Source organism: Taeniopygia guttata, chromosome 6 (assembly GCF_048771995.1).
Source record: "Taeniopygia guttata chromosome 6, bTaeGut7.mat, whole genome shotgun sequence".
Classification (NCBI taxonomy): domain Eukaryota; kingdom Metazoa; phylum Chordata; class Aves; order Passeriformes; family Estrildidae; genus Taeniopygia; species Taeniopygia guttata.
This window is the reverse complement of record NC_133031.1, coordinates 20,891,356-20,903,983: the sequence shown is the minus strand read 5'-3', so window position 1 is coordinate 20,903,983 and position 12,628 is coordinate 20,891,356. Positions and strand designations below refer to the sequence as shown.

At 42.8% G+C, this 12,628-nt stretch overlaps 1 protein-coding gene and 1 long non-coding RNA gene across 2 annotated transcripts; both read left to right on the top strand.

Moving 5' to 3' along the window:
• The first annotated feature begins 413 nt into the window (after positions 1 to 413).
• On the top strand, positions 414 to 5,502 carry LOC140684443 (uncharacterized). The gene is made up of 2 exons (XR_012056714.1): positions 414 to 1,289; positions 3,769 to 5,502. It is a non-coding gene; the product is annotated as an uncharacterized lncRNA (long non-coding RNA).
• On the top strand, positions 1,283 to 5,370 carry D1DR (dopamine receptor 1d). Its single transcript, XM_002189188.6, has one exon. The coding sequence runs from the start codon at positions 1,442 to 1,444 to the stop codon at positions 2,747 to 2,749; it is 1,308 nt and encodes a 435-aa protein (XP_002189224.5). The 5' UTR covers positions 1,283 to 1,441; the 3' UTR covers positions 2,750 to 5,370.
• Positions 5,503 to 12,628: the final 7,126 nt, after the last annotated feature.

The window sequence follows — 12,628 nt, the reverse complement described above, 5'->3', positions numbered from 1 at the left end:
CTTTTACAGCTCCTACTGCTTTAACAAAATATATATTTAATTACAGAAAATTCTGCAGCAGTTGTTTGAATTATGAGTTAATCTTACAAATAAACACATTAACAAGAAATGTATTCAAATTTTCAGTATCATAGCAGGACTAACACAGTGGGCTGCTTAATGAAGGCTGTGATGTCCAAGGCACAAAGAAAATATGAGCTTAAAAAAGCAGGACCAAGCGTTATGAAATGGTACAATCCAACTAGTTTAGCTTAAATACGCTGATTTTTTTTTTTTTTTTTTAACAGGGTAAGCTGCCAGCTATGCTGTTCAGGGTTTATTTTTAAAATTTCCACTCTCTCTACTAATTACCAGAAATATCATAAGAATGGAAATCAGATACTTACTGCTTGAAAATTATTTGTATTGGAACTAGTGACTGGAGTGGTTTTAATTAAGAGGCAAAGAAATTTTAAAAAAACCTAATGTAAAAATAAATACCTGTTTCCAATGTCAACTAATTGCATTAATTGATATTTTCTATTCATGTCCTAATCTCTTCTTTCCCATTACAGGATTACCATACAAATTCTTTGAAAATCATGGATTATGCCCTATTTGCATTAGGATATTTTATTGAATGTAGGCTGTAAATACGTGCTATAATTATATCCATTTATATGTAATTATATACATTTATATGACAACATGCACATTATTATAATAACATATAGAAGACTGTTGGAATACATCAGAAGACACCTTTGGCTGAAAAATAAAGAGGCAGGGTTTGGGCGTTGTGAACAACTTATTGCCAAAATGCAACAGATCCAAACTAGAGATCTTAGGTTTCTGTGCTTTTGGCTTCAGAACATAAAATTTCAAACCAAAGAATCAACAGCACAATACTATTTTGGTGAAAACAGATTCTGACAGCCAGATTTGAGCGCATTTCCCGTGGGTGTAAACCGAGACGAAGTGACATCCTGCTCGCTAAACTGAGGTGTGATCGCGGTCTCCAAAAGGAGCCGCTTGGACAGCGCCAGGTCCTGCCTCGCCCCTGACACTTGGCCAAGCGCAGGCTGGGGACTGGGAAAGGGCGATGCTGTGGGGAGAGCTCCCCCGGCACCGCTGGGAGAGCGCTCGCTCCCTGCGCGGGCAGCCCCCGCTCGGTCCGGCTGCCCCGGCCCGGCCCCGCTCCGCCGCCGCCCGGAGCCCCCGCGCCGCGGCGGGACGGCCGCTCCCTCCGGCAACCGGGAACGGCGAGACGGGAGGCGAGCGGCGAGAGGCGAGGCCCCGGCAGCAGGCGGGTGAGTAGCCGGGACAGCCCGAGCCGCCGGGGCGGACCGAGGGCGGCGGGCAGAGATGCCCCCGCGGGCCGGCCGTGGGGGTCCCGCCGCCGCCTCCGGCGCTGTCCCGCCGGCAGGAGCGGCCGGGGCGGGCACGGGGCAGCGGGGCCCCGATGGGGAGCGCGGCGCTGGGGAACGGCCCATGGGCGCTGCGGGCACTCACCGGGTGCCTGCTGGGCGCCCTGGTGCTGAGCACGCTGCTGGGCAATGCGCTCGTGTGCCTCGCCATCCTGCGCTTCCGCCACCTCCGCAACAAGGTCACCAACTGGTTCGTGCTGTCGCTGGCCATCTCGGACCTCTGCGTGGCCCTTTTGGTGATGCCCTGGAAGGCGGTCACTGAGGTGGCTGGAGGCTCCTGGCTCTTTGGCAGCCACTTTTGTGACACCTGGGTGGCCTTTGACATCATGTGCTCCACCGCCTCCATCCTCCACCTCTGCATCATCAGCCTGGACCGGTACTGGGCCATCGCCAGCCCCTTTCGCTATGAACGCAAGATGACACAGCGCCTTGCTTGTGCCATGATAGCCATGGCCTGGGCTCTCTCCATCCTCATCTCCTTCATCCCTGTGCAGCTACACTGGCATAAAGCCAAGGACAGTAGAGATCCAGGCTCCTGGCTACCTGGGACACCCCGCTGTGACGTCAGGTTGAACCGCACCTATGCCATCACCTCCTCCCTTATCAGCTTCTACATCCCCGTGGCCATAATGATCATCACCTATACCAGGATCTACAGAATTGCCCAGGCCCAGATTCGCCGCATCTCCACCCTTGAGAGAGCAGGGGGGCAGTGGCCAGCTCCTGGCAAGGAGCCCACCTCCTCTTTGCGGAGTTCCTTGCACAAGGAGACCAGGGTGCTGCAGACCCTTTCTATCATAATGGGAGTCTTTGTTTGCTGCTGGCTGCCCTTCTTCCTGCTGAACTGCCTGCTGCCTTTCTGCCAGCCCGACCTCGACGAGGACCCTGGAGGACAATCACTCTGTGTTGGCCAAACCACCTTCAACGTCTTTGTGTGGTTTGGCTGGGCCAACTCTTCAGTGAATCCAGTGATCTATGCTTTCAACGCAGACTTCAGGAGGGCTTTCAGCAATCTCTTGGGCTGCCAGTGCTGCTGCTGTGGCACACCCGAGTCCCCTGTGGAGAGGGTTAACTTCAGCAATGAGCTGGTTTCCTATCACCATGACACCACCTGCCAGAAGGAAGGAGCTGTCCCATTGTCAGTGCCTCCTGCTGCCACCACTGCCTGGGTGCAGCCCCTGCCCCATGCCATAAACCTCCAGGGAGAGGACAGCAGTGAGGAGCTGTCCATGGAGAAGAGGGTTGTGACTTCTCAGACACAGACTGCCTTTGGCAGCAGCCCCAGCAGTTGTCAAGTGCCAGCTATTTTGAAATTGGATTGCAAGGCAAAGCCATCCCTGTAAACTGCTGCCCCTGTACAGGACTTGGTCAGTGTGAGGGACCCCATTGCCTTGTCTCAGAGGGATGAGTGATTAAACACTCTCACACACACAGCCACCACACAAGGAGAGTTCTCCCTGTCTCCATTAAGTTCCCCAGCAACAAAAGTCCCATGCCAGAGGGATGGGAGAACACTGCTCTTGCCACACAGGGGTGATAGGCATATGGAGTCCATTCCAAAGGCACATAGCAGCTACACATGGCCTCTTCCCATGGCCACCTTCACCCCTTACTCTCAGTCATTAGATATCTCCAGTGCATTTGTTCACCCCCATTCTACAGTCAAATTGGAGGTATATATTAAGGATAGTGAGATAATTAGATCAAAGTAAAAAAACCCTCATAGTTCAGGCAGCCAATCCCTCCAGAAAGTAGAAATATAATATGATCCACAAAATAAGAGTGACCAGGTCATCTCTGTCAACCCATTTCACTACTTGCAAATATAAAGATCAACAAAAGGCAGAGCAAACAGGTATTGGATGGCTTGCAGGAGAGAGAATACTGGAAAAGTTTTTGATTATTTCTATCTGTGTAGAAGGGTTCAGCAGACATTAAGGCAATACAGTGGCTTCTCACTGACCTCTGTTTCTCTGTCCACTACTTAAAGGTTCTGCTGCTGAACATTTAATACTGTGCTCCACTCACCACCATCCTTGCCCCATTTTTTCTGTCCCCCACCTATGATGGATTGCCTTTGATTTATCTCAGGAAGACGATGAAGATGCAACTGTCCAGAAGGAGACATAAAGAATGCGTACACTGAAAGAGCTTTCTTGGGCATTGTCTCATAGATGGTTCAGATTATATTCTTCAGAACAGTGATCTGTGCTGAAAGGACAGCAGCAGAAAAGAGACTCTCCTCCCAGTGATCCTGCTCCCTGTGATTTTAAACCATGTGTAGTTCTTAAATCGCTGTAAGCATTTCCCCTATCATTAGTTCTTATGGGAAAATATGCTCTTGCTATCCTGCTCTTTTCAGGAATGTGTCCTTGGGGAATACTTGGGTGTGACTGCCATCTGTTCTTCATGGGCTACATTGGCAGGACAAGAGGTAATGGGCCATGGAAGACCAAGGCAAGAATTTGTAAAAACTTTCTAAGAATAAGGATAATTAATCACTGGAGTAGATTGCCTAGGTAAATTATGACATCCCTCTCAGTAAAATGACTGTAAGCTTCTGTCAGATATGACAGTGACAATGTTGATCCTGTCTTGGGGCGGAGGCACAGAGTAATGGTCTCTTGAGATAATCTCTAGTCCTGCTTCACTTTGACAATGTCTCCTTAAGACGCATTGAGCTTAACATGTTTGGCTGTGTGGTTTTTTGCATGCAACTATCCTTAGATATTTTGAGGCAAAACAAATACAGATAAGAACTTTGAGATACCTTTGGTATACTTCTTTTCTTTTAGTGATTAGCCATATTTCTGAACATTTAACAACTATCATTCAATATGCCTAGTGCCTCCTCTGAAGAGCAATCCTGAAATAAATCTGAAATAATTGTGTTGCCTTAAAAAAGATACAAGGTGGGGTTTTCTTTGTTTTGATTCCTATTGATTAGTTTCTAGGTGATCATATATGAACTGCACATGGATTCTGTACACAGATGTTAGAGATTCAATTTGTATTTTCCTCAATACATTTCTTTCTTCTTACACAAACCAGAAACACATAAGAATTTCAGAGCCTAACTCCTTAAAAACAAACAAACACCACACTAAAAACTCGAACAAACAAATTTATATGTTCAAGCTCTAGGAGGCATCTCATTCCATGCTCTCCACACTAAAACCCATCCTGGGGAGACACTGATAAACCTGACAAGATACTACCCTGAAGTGTGACTTCCCAACTGCCTGCTACCCTTCTGTTTCTGTTGCACAAGCTCAGCTGGCTCCATCCCTCAGAGTGAACTGTCCCTGCCCTCACACCCTCCAGCTCATGGGCAGGCACTCCTCTGGCAGTCGAGGCCACACATGAAATTATTATGTACAGGAGAGAATTTTTTTTTTTAGTACGTGTACAGTCTCATTATTAGTGATAAAAGACGTTAATTAATGGAAGAGAAAGATTTACCTTCTCCCAAGATTTGCCCTGCTATGGGAGCTGTCTTGCCCAGGAATTAGGCTGGATTAACTATTTAGAATGATGATGAAAATGGTGAAGGGCAGAGTGGGTAGCAGAAATTAGACAATGGATATATTTGAACAAGGTTTTCTCCTTAGAACAATCAAAAATGCATGGTAGCTTCAATTTATGAAACAATATTTGTGTTAAGAATGGAAAAAGCTATTTGTGTCAGTGCTTGTGGTCATAGTTTAAATATGCTTTATTAATAGGTCAGATTATACCTGAAAATAAATGTACATTTTCCTGAAGAAAAGCTCCTGGTCTTTACTGCAGCTTTTTAAAGTGACAACTTGAAATTATTTTTTGTAAGTGATGTTGGAAATAATTGTTTGTAGCTAATGGGTATGACTGATGTGCAGATGATACACATTACAGTAGCTTACAATTGTAGGGTCTGCTGCAGTAAGTGCATTGTAATGATCAAGACTGCAATAAATTTCAGAAATTGAATATTATAAACTCTTTATTCTCATTTTTAGTAGCATATGACTGAAGGTACTTCATATGAAACTGCACAACATAGCTGTTCAGACTACATCTGCTGTTGCTGATTTAATAATATATAAATATTGACACTCTATGTAGTTTTATTTTCCTAGACTGGGAAGCATTCTACAGATCACTCACTTCTGTGAATAGTAAATGGGCAGGACTTATTTTCCCTAATAATATTTTTGCAATGATTAACTGTGATTCCTGACACATTTTTCTCATGACAGGGCAAGCTACTGTGTTAGATTACACAAGATTCAATTAATATTGTTAGGTTCAAGTGGGATAAGAGATGTTAAAATTATTACAATAAGCCAAGGTTTACTTCAGCAGAAATTAAGAGGCAAAATTATTTCCTATTTACACTATTGCAGCTACTCAAAAGAAGTACATTTCAAAGCAAAAATTTGTCAGGGCTTTGTTATCTATTTCTGGGTCACAACTTTCTTTGTTTGGCAGGGTAAAATAAAGGCATTTTTTTAGTAAATAAAAGTTAAGGTGTTTTTTTTAAGGGAGATCTATGGCTATTCCTCAAATGTAATTTTTATAACTCAGATCACCAAATTCACATATCTATTTATGGATTCACCGCAGTGTATGTGAGGTATTTCACTGACTAAAAGCAGTTCATTTCCATGCCCAATAGTACCACATTTACAATACCATTAACATCACAGTGACCTAAAACTAGCTTCTAAATAGCCCTGGTGTCAAATCAGTGCAGCCTCACAGATACCTCATCAAAACACTCTTATTAGCCAGTGCTTAAATGTCTGAATCAAAACACAGTTCAGTGAAGCAAAGTACAAGTTGTGGGGTTTACAATGCATTCCAAATGCCTCTCCTGTTCAAATAATTCCCACTGTCTTTCCTTCTGTCAGGCTACAAAGTTCTCAACCACCTGCAGGTCTTGTTTCTTTATTAGGTAATTGAGATAAATACAAAATTCTTGTGGTGATACAAAAGCTCAAGAAGTGGAGTTTAAGGTTATGTGCAACTTTAGCAAATGGAGAATCCAGCAGAAATATCAATGTATGGAAAACAAGATCACACCTCCATTTTTATTTCTTATCTCTCTGATTATTATCAGATGCCTTAACATATCAGTGAAAGTTTCTGTGAGGAACAGCTGACCTAGGTTGCAGAAAAGAAACTTGTTACACAACTCAGTTGTCAGAAGCATCTGTTGCTGCTTTGCTTTTGCCAAAATCATGCTTCTTGTGCTGGATTTCAGATGAGGCACCTACGCACACCATATTGAGCATATTTCAACCACTTGAATAGCACTAAAAATTATTTTGTGAAGAAGTCTTTATTCTTCATAAGCTGTTTTTTCCCCTTAACTTGGGAGGCTTAAGTGGCTTTCTGGATATAAACCAGATGCCTAAGTCAATAAGATAAACATCAGAGAACATCATGACAAATGTTCTTGGTGCACATTTGGTAACAGGAGAGAAATACATAAAAGAGCTGAGTTTCAAGAGATGAAACTGGAAATTAGACATTGCCTCTTATATTTTGGATTATAGCAGACTATTAGTACTGCCAACCCACATTGTGACAATATGATAGATAATGGTGATTAATAGCCCTAATTTCCTTTCCTTTCTAAGAATGTTTATCCTGTAGTACCAGTGCATCCAAGCTATGAATTACAGTTTCACCAGGCTGATACTTCCTTGGTGTGCTACCAACCTACAGTTTTTAAGCTCTTCAAGGGTTTGAAAGTCCCAAACACCTGTTGCCATCACAGGTAACACACAGAGCAGCTATTACTGGGAGCAACAGGCCTTTGGGGACTCAGCAGTTCACTGCAGGCTTCTTTCAAAAAGGGGCTAGATTTTCACAATACAATAGCTGTATTGCTGACAGCTATGCTACTGAAGAAGTATAAAGTAGTCTGAAAGATGTTTGTAGTGGAAGCCATTTCACTGAAGTGTGTTAAAAAGTTACTATGATGATCCTTAGAGGCATCACCTCAGCACAGATGGGGTGAGTCCAGGGACAGGGGAATAGAGATACAACAGAATGCCTTTTGTGCTGAGCTGATATCTGACAATTGAAACTGATTTTATTTGCAGCACAGGTCACTGCACTCACTATTAGCATCACTTTCGGTTCCAGAAAATGCACAATTGCTTATCTCAATATGCACTATATTTTTTTTTTAATAGAAACAGCACTTTATTTTGCTTCTGACTAACCCCCTTTGTGAATTTAAGCCTAACTTTCAGTGACAGGCAAGCTAGACAGGCACAAAATTTGAATTGTAAATCCTTTTCTGAGCTTCAACTGTTGTTCAGTATGCCTTATTTTATAAAGCTGTAATGATTAATTTTGGGGTGGCACAAACTGAGCTCAAACAATGCCTCAAGTCATACACTTCCAAACATATATTCTGTCTAGGTGTTGCTACAACATTCCTACTCCCCTGCAGTCCAATCATGAGTCACTCCTGGGAAACACACTGACATAAGATGAAGGCAACCTATATCCACTAAAAAAAACCCAAAAAACCCAAACCCCTTGGATGTAGAATAGTAGTATAGGGTAAAATTTTCACATAATTTAATGCCATTGATTATTGACACTAATGTTTCTGCATTACTCAGAAAAATCATAATTTCCTTTCAAGAAATGCTCATTGCTGTCTCTGAGCCTCAGCTGTAAGAGTGTTTTCAAAGAAACAGGCAGTTTTCAGCCTTATATGCTGACTTACATGATAGGATTTTAGAGGCAGAAGACCCATCACTCTTGGCAAGGGTATCACCTGTGCTAAGAAAGGTGAGAAGTCCTGCATGGCATATTGCCCCAGGAGCAAAGGCTCTATAACATCAGTCTAGTGATACAGGTTACCATGGAAAATACAGGAACTTTAGCACCCCCAAGGAGTTAACTGGGGAGAACTGGATGTGTTGGGCAGAAGGAGACATTGCGATTTTCTCAGCCCTTGGGCTGAACATCTAATATCATGCATGCAATTTTGTACCAAAAAATTGATTTTCCCTAAATTTCAGCCTTCAATCCCACTACTCTATTGTGCCTGCTATCTGCATCTTCCAAGCACTACAAGCAGCTCCTTCCCTGCAGGACACCCTGTGGTATTTACTATGATTCTGTTACTGCCTGATCCAGTCATTCTAAAGGTCTCATCATTGTGCTCTTTTATTCAGCTAGGGTATAGAAAAATTCTTTTCCATTTCTAATTGAGCCTTTTAGGCCCAGAGAGACCAGGATGCAGAGAGGAGAAAGCAACTTTAACTGCCTAACAGAAGAAAAGACACAAACCAGACCGTGTTGGATGTGGAAACTCAGTCGCCTGTGTAGGGCACTATCATTTTGCAAAAAGCTACCACTTGAACTAAAAGTTGGGTTGAATTTCAGTGGTACTTGATTGTCAGGGAATGAAAGAAACAACACACAAACATGTCAAAAACCTGGACAAAGGCATCAGTCTGACTGTAGAGATGTGCTTAAATAGGATCTAAAGGTAATTGAGAAGTTCAATCTATCTCCCTGTAGACATATTAAAAATGATGTTATTCTCTTGAGCCAGTACCAAGAAATCAGAAGATTGATAGCTCAAACAAGAAGGTTAAACACAGCTATGGTCTTGTGTATTTAAAACATCTCCGTTTATGAATCATAAACATTGTTTACACTACCCACTTCTCTGAGAAGGATTTTATAATGGCAAGGCTGGAAACTGTGACTTCTTTCCACTCATAAAACAAAACTATTTTGCAATCATTTGCAGTTGTTGCTGCAATCCTAGAGGCTAGAATAAGAGAGATGGATATTATTTTTCATAGTGACTATGTTTTTATAAAATACAAATTATTAATTCAACTGAATTTTTAAAGATCAAAACCCTGAAGTCAAAGCTGTAACAGTTTCCTATGCATTGTCTTCAAAGTCTGCAAAGTGGCCTCTAAATATAGATTCTTCAGAGTTAAAACCTAACACGATAATTCATTCATTCACCAATGAAAAATGTGATTAAGGCTATGGTCTGAACTTCTGAAATAAAAAGATACCTAAGGAGATACCTTTAATCAGTGATTCAGTTTTTACCATTTGCCTTCTCAGTTCCTTTCTTTGTTATGTTAACAAGCCCCTTGTTTAAATCGCCTCATCATAAATCAAGTTTTCTCGGTCTGTGATACTCTCATTGCTCTTTTACAGACTCAGTTCAGTTGTCTTTGTCTTTTTTTGAAAAGTAATGCTTAAACTGGATACAATGCACCATTCAAAGTCTGGCTTTAGCCCATGCCTTACTTCCCGTGTCTCATGGCTGATATCTTCATGTGTTTGCCTTTTTTGCTATTGTGTGACACTGTTGTCTCACATTCAGCTTGTGGTTCCTGCAGCCTTTCATGCTTTCCTGCAGACATTACTCCATCAGCATCCATCATCTTGGCTTTGTGTAGGTGTTTCAGACCAGTATCTTGCACTGTCTCCACTGAACCGAGTCTCATGCTTAAGGCTGGTCCTGTGAGTGTTCACATTAGCTTTGAATCTGGTTTAGAATCTGGTCTGAAGTCTAGGTTACATCCAGCGTGGTATATCTCCAAGTCCTCATTGCAGAGCTCACATGGTAAAGCACACTCTATTTCATTTGCTCAGATGGACAGGCCCATTAACTCCTCAGGGATTTGTTTCAGGCTCTCTGCAGAGACGAGGGAAGTATCTCTGCCACAGTGCACACTAATCATGTTTTCAAAGATAACCATAACCAGCTACTTCTATGGCTATAAAGGTTATTCTAACATAGGGGGACAGTAGGGAAAGTGTGGTCAAAACTGAGCTACAACAGTAACACAGGCTAACTAGATTTAAACTGAGAACAAAAGGACACAGTGATTTTAGAAATGTAAGGAAGATCTTCCCGCCACTGTATCCCCATCAAATCCAAGAGAGAAAACTGCAGCTTGTGCAGGAAAATTCATATAAAAGCAATGAGCATCAAAGACTAACACCTACTTTACTGCAAAAGAGAAGCCACAATCATGGAGCGAGGTGTGTGTGTAAATATGGGAGCAGGAGAATATGGCAAAAAATATTAAGGAAGATTAGTTATCTTTGCAGTAGGCTAGATAAATCTCATTCTGGTTTATTTTCTTTCCTTAGCTCCTGAAGTTTAATGACTTGTATGAGATGTAAAGTAAATTGTCCCAGAAATATTACAGCAATGTCCTCATTAAAACACACAGGAAAATGTTAATTTTCCTTCAAAGCTGATACACTTAGGATAATCTACCATAAAATTGTATCAAACATACTAGACAACTCCATTTCACACTGCATAAACAGCAGCAAGAATGTGAAAAATAGACAGAGATCTCAGTGTAATAATATATAACCATTATTGGTGGTCAGAACTTTATTTGAAAACAACTCCAATGTTTAGTGAACTAATAAGCCAAGGCACATGATGTGCCTTGTACTCACTGGAGCCATAGACAATTTTAAAAGTCACAATGCAGTCCTGTATGATGCCTCATGGTACCCACCGCCCTCAGTCAGAGGCCAAGATTTCTCCTACAGCCCATGGGGAGTCCTCAGCACCCATGAAAGTGAAATACACAATGTGGCATGCTGGAAAAGGAGCCACACAGCTAACAGTCAGATCAACCTTGTCCTTCAGATGTATGTATGTAACTCCAGGCAGCTTCTTCCTTGCGATTCTAGGTTGTAAACCCTCTCCTATGATTTTTTTGGCCCAAGATACTTTATTTCCTTCTCATGATCCTCTCTCCTCTGCTGTTTCTCTCCCACTCCAAACAACTAGCTAGGGAGAGCTCTAACTATGCAATGCAGTTAGGAAGTGGGAGAGCTATCTGAAAATGGTCCCCCACCTCTGAATTAGAGAATCCCACCTCCTCTCCAGCAGTCATTCTCTCAGTCTCTCAGACTCTGCAGAAGTCTTTTAATTTTAATTAAATTTTAATTTAAAGACTCTTTAAATTTTAATTTCTGTACACTTACAGCACAGAAAGGTCAGTGAGTCAATATCAACTGCTCTTGCCATATCATAGTATGGGTCATATCATATAATGGTTTGGGTTGTGAGGGAATTTTCAAGGTCTCCTAGTTCAGCCCCTTCAACAAGCTGGGACATCTTCAACCAGATCAGATTGTTCAGAGCCCGTCCAGCCTGGCCTCAAATCTTTCCAGGGACAGGGCATAGACAGCCTGCCAGGGAAACTTGTTCCAGTGTCTCATTACCCTCATTGTAAAAAGTTGCTTCTTTATATATATCTAAATCTGCTCTCTTTTAAACAAATTATTCCTTGTCCTATCACAACAGGCCCTGCTAAAAGTTGTTCCCCATCTTTCGCCTTTTTGTCACAGGAGAAGTCTTCCAGCTCTCTGACTATTTTAATGGCCCTCCTCTAGACCCACTCCAACAGGTGCATTTCTGTCCCGCGCTAGGACCCCAGAGTGGGATGCAGTGTTGCAGCTGGGGTCTCGCAGAGGAGAGGGGCAGAATCCCCTCCCTCACGCTGCTTTGGGTGCAGCCCAGGACACATTTGGCTTTCTGGGCTGTCAGTGCACATTGCTGGGTCATATCCAGCCCCTCATCCATCAGCACTCCCAAGTCTTTCCGGGCAGGGCTGTTCTTGATCTGTTCATCCAATACTGTGAGGGCAGCAGGGAGCTGCTGGTAATTTGAGGGCCTGTCATTGTTGAGTGACAGGGTCAGAACAATAAGGAGTTTGGAACAGATGTGCAAAGTACATCACCACCCATGAAACAGAAGTACATGTGGGTCTTGAGATCCTAATTCTGAAAGAGATTTCTGAAACTGATGTCTGATATCCCATCCCCAAACGTACAGTAACATAAAGGTTATGTCTACGCTCTCTTGAAACTTCTGGCATTTTTTAAACACATTCTATGGCAAAGACTCTTATCACATTTAAAAAAAAAATCATCCTAAATAATCTACACTGATATTCTCCTTCCGAAACGAGGATCCCTTTTAACTCCATGAATTGTAAAGGAAAATAAATAAATAGACTGCCATGCAGCAGGCGCACGCCCATTGTCCCCGCGGCCCCGGCGGATGCCGAGCTGCCGCAGCCCAGCTCGGCTCCCGGACTCCCTCGCCACCTCGGAAGGGCCGCGCTCGTAGTTTGGCTTTGTGGTACCGGCGTGCGGCTTCCTCGAACAAAGCGCGAGTGTGTCCGGCGATTTCCCGCGGGCCGGTG